The following is a 20552-nucleotide window of genomic DNA, read 5'->3' on the forward strand; positions in this document are numbered from 1 at the left end:
GACCCCTAATCATTTTTGTTGCCCTTCGCTGGACTCTTTCCAATTTATCCACATCCTTCTTGTAGTGTGGGGCCCAAAACTGGACACAGTACTCCAGATGAGGCCTCACCAATGTCGAATAGAGGGGGACGATCACGTCCCTCAATCTGCTCGCTATGCCCCTACTTATACATCCCAAAATGCCATTGGCCTTCTTGGCAACAAGGGCACACTGCTGACTCATATCCAGCTTCTCGTCCACTGTCACCCCTAGGTCCTTTTCCGCAGAAATGCTGCCTAGCCATTCGGTCCCTAGTCTGTAGCTGTGCATTGGGTTCTTCCGTCCTAAGTGCAGGACCCTGCACTTATCCTTATTGAACCTCATCAGATTTCTTTTGGCCCAATCCTCCAATTTGTCCTTGCAGTTGAAGAAATTTCAAATACAATTAATGCGTCATTTGGATTTTTACTTATTTAGGCCCAGATTCTGCACGGTATCTTCTACCGTAGAATGTACCACCTGTGCAAAGTTCCATTGATTTCAGTGGGAGTCTGCATATGTGCAGGAGTCTATGCTAGTGGATACCAATGATTGGGGCCTTAGTTACTTCTCACATTTTAAACTTCAATACACCTGAAATTTTATCTTGTCTCATTTATTCTTGTTAGGCTCCCTCCTCTCCACAGTGTCTATTGTTTTTAATGCTTGTTATTTAATTATAGAATTAGACATCACAAGTTGAACTGCACGCATTTTGTCATTTTCTCATGGATTTTTCTAATCCATGTTGAACAATAAATATATCACAATTCATAGGAAGTATGGAGGTAAAATATGTTTCTTGCCAATTTTGTTGTTTCAGGAAGAAAAAGAGGTTACTTACGAGTAACTGTAGTTTTTTTAGTAGATTGTAGATACAGATTCACACCCTTGGGTGTGCCTGTGCCCTGTGCACCAGACAGGGCCCTCTGTATTGCAGTGCCACCACTCACTATGCAAGCTCCTTCAAAGGAATGAGCGTTTAGACCCAAGTTTTTATAAGATGTCATACCCCAGAGTCCCTTCAGTGCCTTTCAACCAGCAAAACAATACACATTATTCATGTAAATGAAAACCAACCCAAAACCTGTTTATTGGCAACTTTATGTTCCAGGGAAAAGGAAAAGATGTGACCTTTTTCTAAACCCAATACATCATGGATTCAGTCTTGGCCTCATTGATGTCAATGGCATTTTTGTCACGGAATTCAATGGAGCCAGGATTTCACACCCTGGTTTTTCACCCTTTGTCTCTAACTTGCTTTGGAATGTACAGATGACAAGTGCTACATAGTATTATTAATAACCTTTTCTTCTACATCCTAGAGAACTAGGAAATTTTACCAATGGGAAACATTATTCTACGACAACAAAATCCGTTCTTCATCTTTTCCGTGTGCAACATTTATAAAATTGTATTACTAATGTTAAGCCAAATTAAACATTAGAGGCCATTACAGTGGATGCACAAGTAGCTAAGGAGCACATATTCAGCAGTTTGTCCTCTTATTTGCTGCACTGGTTGTTATGGAAAGATCAGCATCCAATAATAATGCTTTATGTTTTAAACTTCATAGTCAGTCAGTCAACAGGGTGTGACCCAGGCAGAATTTGACCATGATATTTAAGTGTCAATTGTATAACGCCATTATTGAATAAGGAGTTTTTGGTGGCTGCATCACACATTATGAAAATTGCAATCTGCATGATGCGTAATGTACTATTCAATCATTTGAATAATTGCTATTTAATCTGACATACTAGTACCTTAGAAATTATCTCAGAATCTCTCACTTGAACATAAACTAGTCAAAAACCATGTTTCCTGTCAATATTAATTAATGTGAACAATAAAAGACTTGCGCTGCTCTACCCACAAATTAGATCAATACAGAATAAATGGCATCTTCTAATCTGAAGTATTTGAAGCACATTCATGCATACTTCAAGATTTTTTTTTTTACATCGAACATGCATGCATTGTAATACATTTTCAATATGCTTAGATATGCTCACTGTGTCTGGGCTTAAAATCTGTCCCTCAAATTGGTGATGCATAAAATAGAACATACAATGGACTGGCTTTGCACACTTTTTCTCATTCATTATCGATGAACCGTCATCACTCATAAGTGGCAGATAAAATGTTTTCATCAATTATTTGCGTCAAACAATGAATGCAAAGATAACTTACTGCATATCCTTTCTTTCTCTCTTTCTCTACTTACACAATTCTCAGTTTCCAAATTTGAATTTAAAAGATATTATATGCTTATATACCCCTTATATGCACCTGTATTATAAAGTAATGTTGTAGGGTATTACATTTAGTTATATACATTATATATTACATAGGAAATACAGAAATTACTGTTGTAAAATGGATCTAACTTTATACAATTCCACTAACCAAGCCACAAGAGAAATGGGAAGGCTGCAATGCATGTATTGCTTAACAATATTAAGACTGACATTTTGAAACTACAAAAGACAGGACATTCCTTGGTCTGGGTTGTAATTTAGCCAGCTAACTCCTTACCTAGCTTTTCCTTCAGCTAGCCCCTTATTTTCTCAATTAATCCTCAAGCTAGGAGGATACAGCAAACAGTTTTCTCCTGCTAGTGTCTGTCTTGTTATGAGGGAGGAGGCAGCATTTATGCTGGTCCCTTTCTCTCAGTTAATCCCAAATTGGTTTGGAAAGAGGGGAGTAATACCCTGCCCTTTCTTTAATGCTCCTGGCCCCAACCCTTAAAGATACAGGATCTTCTCCTAAGCATGTATGTGTGTGTATATACATAACCTTAAAGGGCTAAGCCACGATAGGAGGGGCTGAACACTAGGCATCACAACCCTTAAGAGGGCAGACCATCCCATCACACTGGCCCCACGAGTTCTTGCCACTGAAGGAGCTCTTCCAACTACAACATACTAAACCATTATTCAGTGGTTCAGGATTAGATTGTCTGAATATATCTCCTCTCCATTTATTCTCTGCCATCCTGTCCCACTCTGGCTGTTATCTGCCATAACTACTCTGGTACTCCTTATTACAATTACAGTGTTTTCTTTGTGGGACACATTTCCCTTACAATCTTAGGGTCACAAAATGAGTCAGCACTCTTGTGCTAGTTTTTGTTCCCAGTTCTGATTTCTGTCCATTTTTTTCCTCACATGAAAACTGTCCATGCAGATAGAGACAATGGTTTCCATGGAAAACTAATAATAATTTGTTTTTTGCACCAGAATATTTTCGCCTTTAATATACATTGGATAGGGATTCCCTTAGCACTCTAGGTTCTGCCTACTTAGTTTCTTCTTCTGACAACTACCATCTAGAATATTCCCATTAGGAATCAACTTTACGATGCATGATTGTGAGTATGAGCCATAAGCCCCAACACACACACACACACACACGTTTTCAAATTTAAAAGGATTACTTTAGGTCCCTTACAAGGGTAGTTGGAAAATATGACTAGAATGGATCTTATATATGTTTTTGATTTCTGTACCTGACCTACTACAAAAGTGTACACAAATGTACTATACCAAATAACTGAAAAAGCTGACCTGTGCACTTGTAGTCTGCAATTAAATGGGCAAAAAGATACATTTCTGAATGTTCACACTTTACTAGACAAGCATCTGCAATTCCATATAACCACGAATGTTATACCTGGTTCTATAGTGCTCTCAACATAGGTGTTCTTAACAGTGCAAATTCTATCTATAACAGAGGCACAGGTGACTATAAGGAAGTATTCTGCACGTTACTCAGCCAAAACATCTGTTGGGAGAATGCTTTTTAATTGGATGGTTGCAACTTTAATAATGTTTAATGGGGGCAGTGGTGTTAATCCACCCTGACCCCTCTCCCCCCACAAACACACCAAAAAAAACCCTAGATATTTACTTGGATCCAGTATAGTATTAAATGGCTTCCTTAACAAATAATCAATAATCAGGAGACCTAGCAGTTTCTCAAGAAGACAATATTAAAGTCACAACTATAAACTAACCCAAGGCAAAGTAAAGATAGAACAGTAAGAGGCCAGTATGACATCAGGAGCTCTTTAATGACCTGAAAATGAAAAATGAATCCCACAAAAGGTGGAAATACGGACAAATTCCTAGGGAGATGTACAAAACAACAGCATAAGCATGTAAGGAGAAAATCAGAAAGGCTAAGGCACAAAATAAGTTACTCCTAACAAGATAATAAGACGAGGTTCTTTAAATATATTAGGCACAAGACAAAAATGAAGGAAAAGATGTAGGTCTTCAACCTAGTGAAGAAGGAGAGCTAATCACGCAATCATAGAAATGCAAGGCTGGAAAGGACCTCAAGAAGTCATCAAGTACAGTTCCCTGCACCAAAGCAAAACCAAATAAACTTAGACTATCCCTGACAGTTGTTTGTCTAACCTGTTCTTAAAACCTCCAATTCCACAATCTCCCTTGGAAGCATATTCCAGAGTTTAACTATGCTTATAGTTGGACAGCTTTTCCAAATATCTAACCTAAATCTCCCTTGCTGCAGATTAAGCCCATTAATTCTTTTCCGACCTTCAGTGGACATGGAGAATAATTGATCTTGGTCCTCTTTATAACAGCCCTTAACATATCTGAAGACTTATCAGGTCCCCTCTCAGTCTTCTTTTCTCAAGACTAAATATGCCCAGTTTTTTTTTTTTAACATTTCCTCATAGGTCAGGTTTTCTAAACCTTTGATCATTTTTGTTGCTCTCCTCTGGACTCTCCCCAATTTGTCTACATCTTTCTTAAAGTGTGGTGCCCAGAACTGGACACAGTATTCCAGTTTAGGCCTCACCAGTGCCTAGTACACAAGGACAATCACCTCCCATGTCTTACACGCAACACCCCTGTTAATATACCCCATAATGATATTGGCCTTTTTTGCAACTGCATCACACTGTTGATTCATATTCAATTTGTGATCCACTATAACTTGCAGATCCTTCTCAGCAGTACTGCCATCTAGCAAGTTATTTCCCATCTTGGAGTTGTGCATTTGATTTTTTCCTTCCTTAGTGAAGTACTTTGCACTTGTCTTTATTGAATTTCATCTTGTTGATTTCAGACCAAGTCTCTAATTTGTCAAGGTTATTTTGAATTCTAATCTTGTCCTCCAAAGTGTGTGCTCCTAACAATGATGTCATCTGTAAACTTTGTAAGCATACTCTCCACTCCATTATACAAGTCATTAATGAAAATATTGCTTAGTACCAGATCGAGGACTAACCCCTGAGCAAACCCCACTAAATACATACTCCCAGTTTGACAGCGAACCATTGATAACTACTCTTTTAGTATGGTCTTTCAACGAGTTGTGCACCCACCTTATGGTAATTTCATCTAAGCCACATTTCTCCAGTTTGCTTATGAGAATATTATGTAGAACTGTGTCAAAAGCCTTACTAAAAACCAAGATATATCACATCTATGGTATCCCCCCCATCCACTAGGCAAGTAACTCTGTCAAAGAAGGAAATTAAGTTGTTTTGACATTTGTTCTTGACAAACCCATGCTGGCTATTCCTTACAGCCCTATTATACTCCAGGTGCCTACAAACTGATTGTTTAATAATCTGTTCCAATATCCTCCCAGGTATCAAAGTTAGACTGATTGGTCTATAATTCCCAGGGTCCTCTTTGTTTTCCTTTTTAAAGATAAGTACTATGCTTGCCCTTCTCCAGTTCTCTGGGATATCACCCATCCTCCATTAGTTCTTGAAGATAATCGCTAATGGTTCTGAGATTGCTTAAGCTAGTTCCTTAAGTCTCACAGGATGAATTTCATCAGGCCCTGCCAACTTGATTACATATAATTTATCTAAGTATTCTTTAATCTGTTCTTTCCCTATTTTGGCTTGCATTCCTTCCTTCTTGTTGTTAATATTAATTATATTGAGTATCTGGGCACCAGTAACTTTTCTAGTGAAGACTGAAGCAGAATAGGCATTTTTAATGTCATCACTTATTAGCTCTCCTTCCCCACAAGGTAAAGGACCTACACTTTTCTTCATCTTTCTCTTGCTCCTAAAGTATTTATAGAACTTCTTCTTGTTGTCTTATAAATCCCTTGTAAGGTACAACTCATTTTGTGGTTTAACCTTTCTGATTCCACTTCCATATGCTCATGCTATTCTTTTGCAGTCCTTCTTAGCAATCTGTGTTTCCACTTTCTGTAGGATTCCTTTTTGGTTTAAGTTCTATTTTGATCTTAGGTACATGAGAGGAAATTCGGCCCCAGTGATGTCAATGCCAAAACTCCCACTGACTTTAACAGAACCAAGATTTCACCCACAGTCATTAATCACAGCTTATTTGGTAAAATCAGATGTTGTGCACACATGTCTATATTTACTGACATATTTTATAAAGACAACCTTTCCAGCAAATTCTATATATTCTTCCTGTAACCCCGAGAAACAATTACATTTCTTGTCATTTTATCTGCTTTGTACTACTTTATCCTCTCCTTCTGTTGTTCACAAATAATACCCATTGTTGTTAAGGGGAGTTAAACTTGCACAGTTAAGTTTATTGAATGGACTTTCTTTTATTTTATAGCAAGCCCAAGTAAGAGTGTATTGATACTGGAAAAGGATGTGGTAATGTATCTCAAGGAATTACTGTGAATACATTTTTAGCTCTAGTCTCAAATTTAATAGTATCCAAATACAAAATCTTTCTCTCCTAGCAATAAATTTTGAAGAGCGAGCTCATACCACACAATTATTACATTCTGAATTTGGTAGTTATAGGCTCTGGCTTAAAATAAGTTGTTAGTCTTGCTTGGTTAAAAAAACATCCCAAACTTGTATCAAAACAGGCATGTAAAATCCTCTCAGGGTATTGCCCTTGAGATCCATTTTAACAGCTGTACTTGCAAGCCATTAAAAAATAAAAGGAAACTACCCTGTGGACTACCTGAAAATAAAATACTTTTTATTCTATACTTATGAATACAGATTTCCTTTTATATAAAAAATACAGAAACCTATGTTTTTGATATACAGAATTTCACATCTTTCAGCATCACATCTTTGATACAGAAAGCAGAACTTATAATTTCCTAAACCATGGCAAAACTGCAGCAGAATCACTGTAAAGACAATAAGCCGCCTAAATGTTATGTGAGGAAATGACTGTTAAAATGGGGGTATTAAAAGGAAACACTGTGAAAACTTAAACCATACAATGTCTTTTTTCACTAGTAAGAGCAAATTACAAATTGTTACTCAATAGGATTTATTCAACTTTCCTAAGATACAAATACCACAGATATTCATTGCACTGATTTGAAGGGCTACAAAATTCTTTCTTTACGAGTATGATGTGACATGGTTGAGCAAAGGAGTTGCCAAAAAGTGATAGGTTCTTGACCCTTCTTGCCTGCAAATGCAAGGATGGGGCAAGTAAGATGTGTGCACAGTGCCTTACTGCTGCTCCAAAACAAAGAATTGTACACTCCCACCTACTGCCCACTGTCAACAACATGTGTATGTGTGGGAGGAGGTTAAGGGCCTGACTATACACCCATGCTAGCTGACCATATTCCTTTAGGGCCACAGAGAACCAACAGACATGATAGCTAGTTTCCAAGATCATGTCTGAACCCTGTTTTAGTTGGACAGAGGTGTGTTGGCAGGAGGAAGAAAAGTTGAAAGAAACATTCTGACTCCACTTTCTTTTGCGTACACCCACACACGAAGCCAGAATTATTTTGCTCTTTATATGCATCACTGTGGTATACAGTAAAGTTGAAGAGTGGCCGGTAACATAGGCATATCTAAATCTACATAGCAGCTACTTCATCAGTAAACTTAGGAAGACAGAAGCAAGGGAATGTATTATTAATCAGAGAGATAGGGAATCCAAGGGAACAGTTTACGAACATACTTAGAAATACTGAACCATGTACTGGCAAAGAGCTCAGTACAAAATATTCACTAAAATCCCACGTCCTTGCAGGATATAGTCTATGATGCTCCCACAAAACTCAGGATAGTAACTGATGTTTTAGAAACAGCTAAAATCAGGTGGAATGTCTTAAGTTAGCATAAACCAATTTACCTTATATCAATTATTGAGCAGAATTGTAATGTCTCCTAGTAGTATCTTTCTAAAATGCACTTGTGGAAGCTAATAGAATAAAGATATTAATGTTGGACTGACAACTCTCACAATCTTCTACATTTATACACTGGAATAATGCATGACATTTATATCTATTGTTTGTCTTATGACAATAAGAAATACTGGTTGTTCCTTTTTGTTTAGCACGACCCCTTCCTTCACTCATCAATCTGCCTGGAGATATAACCTGCATGAGAACCAAACTGAGAAACGTAAGAGTATTTCTTGGTATTCTGAATTTTTTTTTTAATTTTGCCAATGAGGAAGTAAACAAACTAACAATAATTTGGCATATACTATATGCTGACAGGACTAGCTTGGAGAAAAACTGAATTTTTCGTTTCTTTTTTAAATGAGCAGTTCTGAAAATATTTCACCAAGTAAAGGATTTTTTTTATTCTCCAATCAGTTTGCAAAGTCATAAAACCCTTCTAATGACCTACCTGTACAGCAACACCCATGATAAACTGCCTAATGATAATGGTAAGGCAAAAGGATGGTTAGCAACTCTCTAATATATACTGTCCAATTACCTATTTTAAATCAAACTATGAAGTCTAAGCTTAGCTAATAAATGTAACTTTGTTCCTATTAGTGTAACCCATCATTCCCCCCCTTCCCCCTTCCATTGTTTTTTATTGCTACCTGTTAAATTCTAAATAGGGACAAGATGTAAGTCGTTTGAGAGGGAAAGGATTGTCTTATAGTTTGTTTATACAGTGCTCAGCACAATGGGCCCCCATCTTGATTGGCATCTCTGGGCACAACTACAGTACAAATAACTTATTATTTCTGGTCTGATCAAAATAAAACTATTGTACACAGAGTATTTTTTATTATACAGGAGTGTATATTGCACATGCAGTTTTTTCTTTACTGTTTCAAACTCTGCGAGTGATTTATTTTCGGTTCCAGAAATGTTCATTGTTAAGAACATACACGGAGGATTCATCAGTGTAAAAACACTGGGAAAGTTGTGGCATTTCCTACAATTAGTTAGTGATCTCTGATGTGTTACAGGTTCCTCAATCCCATTTCAATCATGTTTAGGCCTCGGCATGGAAAAGAAATTGCATTTGTTAAATTGGTTGATTATCTCCTGACGATGGATTAGCTAAAGTGCCCGTGCTGATTTTTTGCATCTGTCTTAGCAGTTTCTGATATTTCTGACCACACATTTTTGTTGGCATCTGCAAATGTCAATGAAATTGCTTCACTGGCTCCGTTCCTTTTTCTATAGAAGGTTTCAGAGGGTAGTCTGGAGCAATCCATCTTCTGCTCTCAACTGGGCGTGCGCTGTCTCCTATTTCATTACTTTATCCTGTTTAAAGCTGGGATGGAGTGGGCCAATGAGGGGATATCCACTGTGGTGTAAGCTGAAGACACTCAGCCTTATAGTTCCACCATACCTGGCCCAACTAGAAAAAGGGATTGATTCTCCACACCAATTACATGCCAGTGTAAGAGAACGGAGAATCTGATGCACAGCATCTACATAAAATCCTTTGAATTTCTAAACTTTGTATATGACAATTTCCTCGTTCAAAAAGTGTTGCAGCAAAAGGGAAATTCTATATTAGGCTTTGCCCTAACACATAAAGAGGAACTGATCACGGAACTAAAAAAGTTAATAGTAGCTTAGGTACAAGTGATCGTGACATGATCAGATTTATAAAGTGCAAACAGAATAAAGTCCAGACCAGTAATCTATATATTTGGTGCTTTAATAGGGTCAATTTCACAAAGCTGAAAATAATGATGAGCTATGTCAGCTAGGAAGAATTTAATCACAAAAATTTGAATGATAATTAGGAATAATTTAAGGCCACTTTATTAGATGCCCAAAAGCCACAATCCCACAACTGAGAAAGAAAGTCATGATGGTTAAAAAAACCCAATCTGGTTTAGAAGGAGAAGAGGAGGCAGTTGTAAAAAAAAAAAAATTAAAAATATACAAATGGAAGAAAGGAGAAGTTGATAGTAAGAAATATAAATCAGTATTTAGGAATTGTAAAAAACTGATAAGGGAAGCCAAAGGACACAAGGAGAAATCTATGGCCAGCAAAATTAGGGGCAATAAGAAGTTTCTTAAATATATTAGGAACAAAAAGAATTTTGATGATGGTATTAGACTATTACTAGATGGAAATGGTAGAATTATCATTAATAGTGCAGAAAAAAACTAGAATGTAACAAAGTTAACATTAAAGGGATTGAAAACTGGCTAACTGATAGATTTCAAAATGTAAGTGTAATCAGGAAATCATCATCAACTAGATGGGTTTCCACGGGGGTCTTGCAGGAATCAATTTTTGGCATTATAATATTTAACTATTTTATCAATGTTCTAGAAACAAACAGTTATCACTGATGAAGTTTGCAGATGACACAAAAAGTAGGGCAGTGGTAAATAATGAAAAGCACAGGTCACTGATTCAGAATGATCCGGATCACTTTGTAAACTTGGTGTTTTAATGTGGTTATATGTAAATGTATACATTTAGGAACAAAAATATAGGCCATAGTTATAGAATAGGGGCATCTATCCTGAGAAGCAGTGACCCTGAAAGAGATTTGTGGGAGGTGGATAATCAGGTGAACATATGCTGCCAGTGTGACGCTGTGGTCAAAAGAGCTAATGCAATCCTTGGATGTATAAACAAAGGAATCTCAAATAGGAGTGGAGAGGTTATTTCACCTCTGTATATAAGTGGTTTTCAAACTTTTTTTCTGGGGACCCAGTTGAAGAAAACTGTTGATGCCCGCAACCCAACGGAGCTCAGGATGAGAGGTTTGGGGTGTGGGAGGGGCTCAGGGCTAGGGCATAGTGTTGGGGTGCCAGATGAGGACTGCGGGGTGGGAGTGGGAATGAAGGTTTCAGGGTGTGGGAGGGGGCTCTGGACTGGGGCAGGGGATTGGGGGTGGGTCAGGGCTCCGGGCTGGGGGTGCAGGCTCTGGGCTGGGGCCCGGGATGAGGAGCTGGGGTACAGGAGGGGCTCTGGGTTTGCGGGGGGCTTAGCGCTGGGGCAGAGGGTTGGGGTGCAGAAGGGGCTCAGGGCTCTGGGCTGGGGGTGCAGGAACGGGTTCTGGGTTTAAGGGGCTCAGGGCTGGGGCAGGGGATTGGGGCGCAGACTTACCTCCGGCGGCTCCCGGTCAGCAACACAGCCAGGGTGCAGAGGCAGGCTTCCCACCTGTCCTGGCATCGTGGATTGTGCTGCGCCCCGGAAGCGGCCAGCAGCAGGTCCGGCTCCTAGGCAGAGGCACGCAAGTGGCTCTGCATGGTTCTCACCCACAGGCACTGCCTCCCCTCCCCCCCGCTCCCATTGGCCGGTTCCTGGCCAATGGGAGTGCAGAGCCAATGCCCGGGGCAGGGGCAGCACGCGGAGCCCCGTGGCCCCCCCTGCCTAGAAGCCAGACCTGCTGCTGGCTGCTTCCGAGGCGCAGCACGGTGTCGGACAGGTAGGCACTAGCCTGCCTTACCTGGGTAGAACTGCTGATGGGACTTTTAACGTCCTGGTAGGTGGTGCTGACCAGAGCCGCTAGGGTCTCTGGGTGCTGAGCAAGGCGACCCAGTGCCTTACGTGCCGCGACCCGAACTTTAAAGAACACTGGACTAGATGATCACAACTGTCCCTTCTGGCCTTAGAATCTATAAAACTTTGAATCTAAAACTGGTTCAAAGACAATTGAGAGATGGATTAAGATAATTCAGACAAGATTGAGCTAATGTTAGTAAAATGGAGTAATCATCCCAAAGTACAGGTGATCCAACTAGTCCAGCATTTGTCCCACAGGCTCACAGTTTGGAGGCCTTACTAGACCCAAGTAGCTAAAGTAGTAATTATGATCAAGAATATTCTTCTAATCTACAGCTGGTGAAACTACTATGATCTGATTGCTTTCCCTGGATGTTGACCTTGCTACACTTTATGCATACTTTTGTTACCAACACCAGACTGCTGCAATTGGCTTTACACAGGGCTGAACCTTGGAATCATTTAGAAGCTGAAGTTAGTACCAATTGCTGCACCTCGCTTATTAAGGAAACATTAGACACTACACTGGCAACAGTGCAGATTACAAAGTACCAGTTAGGATCAGGGCATTATTCTAAGTGTTTGCCTAGAAAGCTTAAACTGTTTGGGATCTGGCTACCTATGAGGTTACCCTTCTCATGCAATACTGCTGCAGTTGTGATCAGCAGAGGCACTTGAGCTGGATCCTCTTACACACCCATTTTAAGTGGGACACAGCTGCTGGTATGGCACTTTTCTTGAAATGTTTTCAACTGTGGAACTTGTTATTGCCTTGGTTCACCAAAGCCCATTGTTTGTAGTTTACATTTTATTATCATAGAGAAACCTAGAATCATGAATATGTCTTATGAATAAATTAAATGAACCATGTACTGACAGGAAGTTAAATAATGATAGGCCTTCTGCATAGCTAGCTTCCATTATGTGTGAATGGGACATCTTACTGCCACGAATACTTAGAAAGCAAACTGAATAATTCAAAATATATTTCATTCTATGATTTTAAAAGTAATGTTCTTCAATTCAAGTGATTATTAAACCATAAATAATTCTAAATCTCTTGGCAAGCTAAGGGTATTGCTTCATAGGTGTGTGGTCGCTCCTCTGTTGGGCTAAGACAGTTATTTGTACAGAGTCCAAAAGTTTCAGTTCTCAAACCTCTTTTCTATCTTCTCCTTACTTGTATTCGTAATTATCAATCTTGGTGATACTCATCAGTCTCCCTCACACATACAATAACTTCTTCCTGTTCCACCTCTTTTGTCTTAACAAATAAACTTGTGGATATTTGTTTCACCTCCTGTCAGCTACAGATGGTGAAGACAGAAGTACTTCTTTTGGGCACGATGAGTATCCTTAAACATAGCACTTTCTTTCTTCAACATTCCTCCTTCACTCAGATTGTAACTTGTCTCTACCATCTACTCTAGGCCATTTTTACCACCATTGTCAACGTGACCTTGAACTCTGCTCCTCTTTCCATACCTTGTACATCAGAAAATCTGTCTACAGTCACCTAAGTAACAATGGCTGTGCACATAACTGCCTCACCTTAGATCTCTGCATTTGCATTCATCTTTTTTCATCTTCATTTTTGAAAATCCATAGACTATGGCCTCCTAAAGCTATAGGATTTAGAACTCTAGCATGTGCAGAATTTTGTCACCTGCCTCCCCACATGCTAAAAAAAATGTGAAGATCTCACCCCCTCCTGAAACATCTCCAGCCTATTCGGTTCAGGACCCAGTTCAATCCAAAAGAACTTTTCCTTGTTTTTAAGCCTCCAAATGAACTTAAAGAGTCACTAAGGCAGACTGGTTCCTCTCTCCACTTCCTCCACTCATTTAGCACCATTGTGCTCTCTGTCTTTTCACACATCACCACATTAGCTCTAATATTTACCTGTTCTGCTGTTTCTTCCTACCACTGAAGTCCACCTTTTCCCTCATCTCCCATACTCAACAAATTTTCATCTCTTCAGATCTTAACTTAAAATATATATATATATCTTTTTCCAATGCTTATGATGATATTCTTTCATTTATAAAATATCTTTTCATAAATGTTATATAATTTCTATCTTATGCCAAAATCACATTTTGCAATTCTTGAAAGTTTAGGGATACAGATTTATACAAGATGTTATGCCAATAAAGTTGTATTACACCACAATACACAATCAGTAACTGAATTTGAAAACCTACCTGTGTTTTTTACCCTGCTTTACCTGGCTGGCTTGATGCAATTGCTCAGGCATAGTTAAGTAAGTTGTAGATTCCACTAAAATGACTCTGAAAAAAAGCAAACATGCATTCTTACTGTACATATTATTTACAAAATGGAAGTTTATTACTTTATCTAAAAATCTGAAACAAAGTCCTGGTAAAGAAAATTATTACGGTCCCCACATTGGAAAACTTAAAAAGTACACTAAAATGTGCAAAAATGTAAGGGACAAGAAGTTTAGTTTTTTTCAAAATTATGACTCAAGTTTCAAATTCACAAAAATTCCAAGACACTTCTCAAAACATAAGCCACAATTAACTTCTTTGTAATTTAATAATAGGAAAACAATGGTTACTAACCTTTCTGTAACTGTTATTCTTCAAGAGGTGTTGTGCATTTCCATTCCACTGTAGGTGCGTGCACTGGACACACACACACTCACCTAGAGTGGAATGGACAAGTGCAGTCACTCAGACAAGAACCTACTTGGAGTCACCTATTCAAGGAGCAAGTATATTATGAAAAACCAAAACTATTACTTTAGCAAGATCATAGGTCAATTTGGAGTCCTTACTGCAAATCGATGAAGAAATACTTTTCAAATGACATATGGCATAACCCTTCAACACATCCTTAGCCATAGTAAAGAACATAAAAATCTGAACATTCAACAACGTCCCACAGCTTAATAGAACTCGGGTATTAACATTAAAATAGGAACTCTTTTTTTCCAAAAAATGTACATATCCAGAGACTAATTCCATACTGAACGAAATGAAACATCCAACTGTCTCTGCTCATCAATGTAACTTTCCAGTAACTATGAGTAAGGCGGTGAGTTGGTCACGGATTCCGTGACTTTCTGTGACTTCTGCAGCGGCTGGTGCTGGCTCAGGGGCTGTCCAAACCGGGCAGCCCCTGGGCCAGCAGCAGCAGTTTGGTGTGTGGGAGGGGGTTCATGCCTAGAGGCAGGAGGACTCTTACCTCAGGGTGTGGGGGCTCCCACTGGCATAGTCCTACAGCTCCTAGGCTGCAGAAGGGCCTAAGTAGGTTCTTGTTTGAGTGACTGCACATGTCCCACTGGCTGTGGTTCCACCCCCAGTCTCTCCAGTACCTTAAGTAAACCCTTTCCCAAAGATCCAACCTTGTGGGTACTCTTTACTTTAGCGAGACAAGAATTATGCAGACCTAGACAAAACTAAAAATACCTATTCGTATTTCCCTGCTTCAATTTCCTCACTACTCAGACGTTATGTGGGCTTTCTGGGGTGTTCAGGATCCACCTTACTGAACATGACTTCTCTGAATCATGAATCTGTCTCTTTCCTCTGCAGCCAGTTTCCTATCTGCTCTCCCTATAAAGTGGCCAGCAAAAGAACCTCTCTTTTACAACTTCCTCTTTGGTGAGGTGACCCTCTGATCAGTTTAGTTAAGAGACTGAAGTCCCTTACCAGGTAATCGGTTGCTTAGTTACTTTTTCCCTGGAGTTCAAATTGAAAAATTGGTATGCCCTGGGTAGAGAAGCTCTTTGTTCAAAGGTCCACCATTTGAATGGATGATTATTGAAGTTTAATGACCCTCTATGGTTAGCCCTGTGCCAGGTACAAGAATTTCTCTTGTCACTTCCCGTGGGTTTTAGCTCTCAATATGGAGGCAACAGACAGCAGAGGAGGCAAACAAACTCCACATTCAAACTAGGATTTGGAATCTGACACAGATACACAGAGCCTCCAATACCAACCAGAATTCCCCTAAGTAGTCACACTGACCATGACACATAATACTCCAAGTGAGTAAGGGTAGCAGAACCTGGATATATATTGATGCAGCTCCAGCTCTCCCTAAGGCTATGTCTACAGAGCCCTGCGGTTCAGTCTAGGGTGATGTGAATTGCAGCACACACTTAACTCCCCCATGTGGACCATGTGGGTGTGAACTAAAAGGTACATAGTTTACATTTATGTAGTTCTCCTTAAACAGAAATTCACACCATCACAGTCCAAACTGCGGGGCGATGTAGATAAGCCCTCAGCATAGGCACTTATATAACTTGAGCCAACTTAAACAATACTCCACGTTGTAGTCTCAAATCATCATTTCACTGGCCTTCGGGAGTTTTGTCCTGATCAAACTTTCACTGTTCGTCTTTGATGAGCTAATATGACCCCTATCCATGCAAAGCATGTTTGACAATGTTTTAAACTTGGATGTGTAAAATTAGAGATGGAGTTAGGTACCTAAGTAAAAGAGGCCTGATGTGTTCATGGCTCTCAGTGAAGCCAAAGACAGTGGTGAACGATCAGCCCCTCTGAAAACCAGGCCATGTTTATCTACATGCCTAAAAAGGATTTAGACACCTAATTTTAGGCACCCTACCTTTGGGTGAGGTGCTTAAACTATTCTTGCTTGTTTAAGAAGCTAATGCACCCTGCATTTGCTAATGATGCAAAGTTCAAATGCCCTTGCTGGAAAAACAACGAGGAGTCCTTGTGGCACCTTAGAGACTAAGATTTATTTGGGCATAAGCTTTCATGGGCTAAAACCCACTTCATCAGATGCATGGAGTGGAAAATACAGTAGAGAGGTATAAATACAAAGCATATGAAAAGATGGGCGTTGCCTTACCAAGTAGGGGGTCAGTGCTAACAAGCCAATTCAATTAAGGTGGAAGTGGACTATTCTCAACAGTTCACAAGAAGGGGTGGAAATCACTTTTGTAGTGCTAATGAGGCCAATGTAAACAAAGTGGCCCATTTCAAACAGTTGACAAGAAGGTGTGAGTATCAGCAGGGGAATATTAGTTTTTGTAGTGACCCATCCTCTCCCAGTCTTTATTCAGGTCTAATTTGATGGTGTCCAGTTTGCAAATTAATTCCAGTTCTGCAATTTCTCATTGGAGTCTATGTTTGAAGTTTTTTTGTTGGAGAATTGCGACTTTTAAGTCTGTTATTGAGTGTCTAGGGAGATTGAAGTGTTCTCCTACTGGTTTTTGAATGTTATAATTCTTGATGTCAGATTTGTGCCCATTTATTCTTTTGCGTAGAGATTGCCCAGTTTGGCCAAAGTACATGGCAGAGGGGCACTGCTGGCACATGATGGCATATATCACATTGGTAGATGTGCAGGTGAATGAGCCTCCTGATGGTGTGGCTGATGTGGTTAGGCCCTATGATAGTGTCCCTTGAATAGATATGCGGACAGAGTTGGCACCGGGGTTTGTTGCAAGGTTTGGCCACAAAACTCCTCCTTGTTTTTGCTGATACAGACTAACACGGCTACCACTCTGAAACCTGTTGGAAAAAGACAGTCTGACCAAATCTCTGGGAGTAGGTACTGATATTCTGTCTTCTTGAGGCATCACAGCACACTCTCAAGACAATGTCATGAAAGGAGGAGGATTGACATGACAGTCAACTCAGGTTTCCCCTCACCAAGTATATGGCCATCTCCAGGGTAGAAGAGAGATCTACAGCTCTCCTGGATGGTCAACTCAATTGGGAAGGTACTGGGTACACTGCTATTTGAACTTTAATACCTCCCTGAGAGAAGGCAGAGACACATTGTTTTACATTGTTTTATTTTTTGAGTGCACTTATGTAACCAAAAAGAAGTCTACATCTGTAAGTTTCATTTTCATGATAAAGAGATTGCACGACAGTACTTGCATGCGGTGAATTGAAAAATACTATTTCTTTAGGTTTTTACAGTGCAAATATTTGTAATCAAAAATAAATATAATGTGAGCACTGTACACTTTGTGTTCTGTTTTGTAATTTAAATCAGTATATTTGAAAATGTAGAAAACATCAAAAAATATTTAAATAAATGGTATTCTACTATTCTTTAACTGGGCAATTAAATCGCGATCAATTTTTTAATTGCCCGAATAATCGTGATGAATTTTTTTTAAATGCTTGACAGCCCTAGTACAAATCAGATTAAATAATATCCATTTCCACAATATATTCATCTGGTGCATTAAACTTCTGGTTTTCCTGTTGTGATAAATCCCTTTCCCATTTTTGTCAAATGGGAAATAAAAATACCAGAATAAGCTCAGATAGCCAAATGGGGCGATGATTTTAGTGTATCACTCAATTTTTATGCTTTTATACCCTTTTTCTCCCTTATTTGTTTCGTTTTTCTCTGAAATATTGGAGAGTCTCTCTAATTTACTAATTAATTAATTCATGTATGAATCTATGAAAATATAGGAAAATATCTGTGACTTCACCCCTAAAAAACCTTTAGCAGCTTCTCTTCTTTTTTTCCCTAGAAGACTCTTGTCTACTCATTCTGACACTGAGTGGTTTTCCACATTTGTATCCTATCTACTTCCGTTTTGATTTGTGCAACATTAAGAATAATTTAGCTAATCAAAAACAGAAAGCGGGGAGGGAGAGAAAACAGTAAGTCATTGGCCAAGCACTACACTTTTGATAATGCTGTTGTAGAATGTCTATTTTACCATACTTGCTACGGAACAATCAAGTATAAACTGATCTCAAAAACCAGTAGCCAGAACTCACTCAGCCTGGTCAAACCAAAATGTCTATATTTTTTCTGAACCATACTAAGAAAGCAGTAGCAGAAGGAAGATAATCTCTGTACAGTATAAAAATAGAGCGACCTGATTCTCAGCTGATGTAAACTGGCATAGCTCCAGCTGAGGATCTGTGCTCTTAGCTTTCAATGGTGCTATGCCAATTTACATCATCTGAGGTTCTGGCTCACAGTTTCTACAATTAAAACGTCAAAACTAACCAGCAGTTACCATTCTATGATATTTAATATATGGAAATATTTCCCCATATTAGAAGATGAAACAGTTACAGTACTTTAGAGAGAAATGTTTTGAAACTGTTAAGAGCATTTACTTTTTAAAAATTAAATACAAATATTCAATAAGAGTTTAACGAACATATAACAAGTGTAAGTACAGAACGTATTTGTTTTTAAAAAAAAAAAGGAAAAAGAAACAATGCTACATCTAATAAAACAGAGAACTACCAGTGGAGTTATTTAGCAAGAAAATTTTTCTGCTACGTAAATATCAGGTGTTTTCCCTATATTTAACAAAGAGTTGAAATACCTCCGCTTTTCAATAAAAAGAAAAGGAGAACTTGTGGCACCTTAGAGACTAACAAATTTATTTGAGCATAAGCTTTCGTGAGCTACAGCTCACTTCATCGGATGCATGTAGTGGAAAATACAGTGGGGAGATTTTATATACACAGACAACATGAAACAATGAGTGTTACCATACACACTATAATGAGAGTGACTAGGTAAGGTGAGCTATTACCCGCAGGAGAGAAAAAAAACCTTTCGTAGTGATAATCAAGGTGGGCCATTTCCAGCAGTTGACAAGAACATGTGAGGAACTGCATGGGGGGAAAACAAACATGGGGAAATAGTTTTACTTTGTGTAATGACACATCCATTCCCAGTCTTTATTCAAGACTACTGTAATGGTGTCCAGTTTGCAAATTAATTCCAATTCAGCAGTCTCTCGTTGGAGTCTGTTTTTGAAGTTTTGAAGTGACGAGAGAAATTGAAGTGTTCTCTGACTGGTTTTGAATGTTATAATTCTTGACGTCTGATTTGTGTCCATTTATTCTTTTACGTAGAGTCCTTGCTTACAGACAGCCCTCCAACCTGAAGCAAATACTCACCAGCAACCACACACCACACAACAGAACCACTAACCCAGGAACCTATCCTTGCAACAAAGCCCGTTGCCAACTGTGTCCATATACCTATTCAGGGGACACCATCATAGGGCCTAATCACATCAGCCACACTATTAGAGGCTCATTCACCTGCACATCTACCAATGTGATATATGCCATCATGTGCCAGCAATGCCCCTCTGCCACGTACATTGGCCAAACTGGACAGTCTCTACGTAAAAGAATAAATGAACACAAATCAGACGTCAAGAATTATAACATTTAAAAACCATTCAGATAACACTTCAATCTCTCTAGTCACTTGATTTCAGACCTAAAAGTCCCAATTCTTCAACAAAAAAACTTCAAAAACAGACTCCAACGAGAGACTTCTGAATTGGAATTAATTTGCAAACTGGACCCCATTACATTAGGCTTGAATAAAGACTGGGAGTGGATGTGTCATTACAAAAAGTAAAACTATTTCCCTATGTTTATTCCCCCCCACACCGTCCTCCACACCTTCTTGTCAACTGCTGGAAATGGTCCACCTTGATTATCACTACAAAAGGTTTTTTTTCTCTCCTGCTGGTAATAGCTCACCTTACCTGATCACTCTTGTTACAGTGTATACGGTAACACCCATTGTTTCATGTTCTCTGTGTATATAAAATCTCCCCACTGTATTTTCCACTGCATGCATCCAATGAAGTGAGCTGTAGCTCACGAAAGCTTATGCTCAAATAAATTTGTTAGTCTCTAAGGTGCCACAAGTACTCCTTTTCTTTTTGCGGATTCAGACTAACATGGCTGCTACACTGAAACCTGTCACTCCACTTTTCAATGTATCCTTTTCAAGTATCCACTCTGTACAGTGTATTTAAAATGTTTCAAAATGTATTATTGGAGTCCTTCAGACTTCTTTCTAGTACTGTAC

At 39.0% G+C, this 20552-nt stretch overlaps 1 protein-coding gene across 2 annotated transcripts in view; it reads right to left on the reverse strand.

The window, feature by feature from the left end:
- CFAP47 (cilia and flagella associated protein 47) overlaps nucleotides 1-20552 on the reverse strand; it is a 651611-nt gene that overhangs the window by 388678 nt on the left and 242381 nt on the right. For both annotated transcript variants that reach the window (XM_048863833.2, XM_075132125.1), the window contains one exon: nucleotides 13922-14008. In XM_048863833.2, the coding sequence (XP_048719790.2) occupies nucleotides 13922-14008 (87 nt within the window). The remainder of the gene's footprint in view (nucleotides 1-13921; nucleotides 14009-20552) is intronic.

The sequence above is a fragment of the Caretta caretta genome, chromosome 1 (assembly GCF_965140235.1).
Source record: "Caretta caretta isolate rCarCar2 chromosome 1, rCarCar1.hap1, whole genome shotgun sequence".
Taxonomy (NCBI): domain Eukaryota; kingdom Metazoa; phylum Chordata; order Testudines; family Cheloniidae; genus Caretta; species Caretta caretta.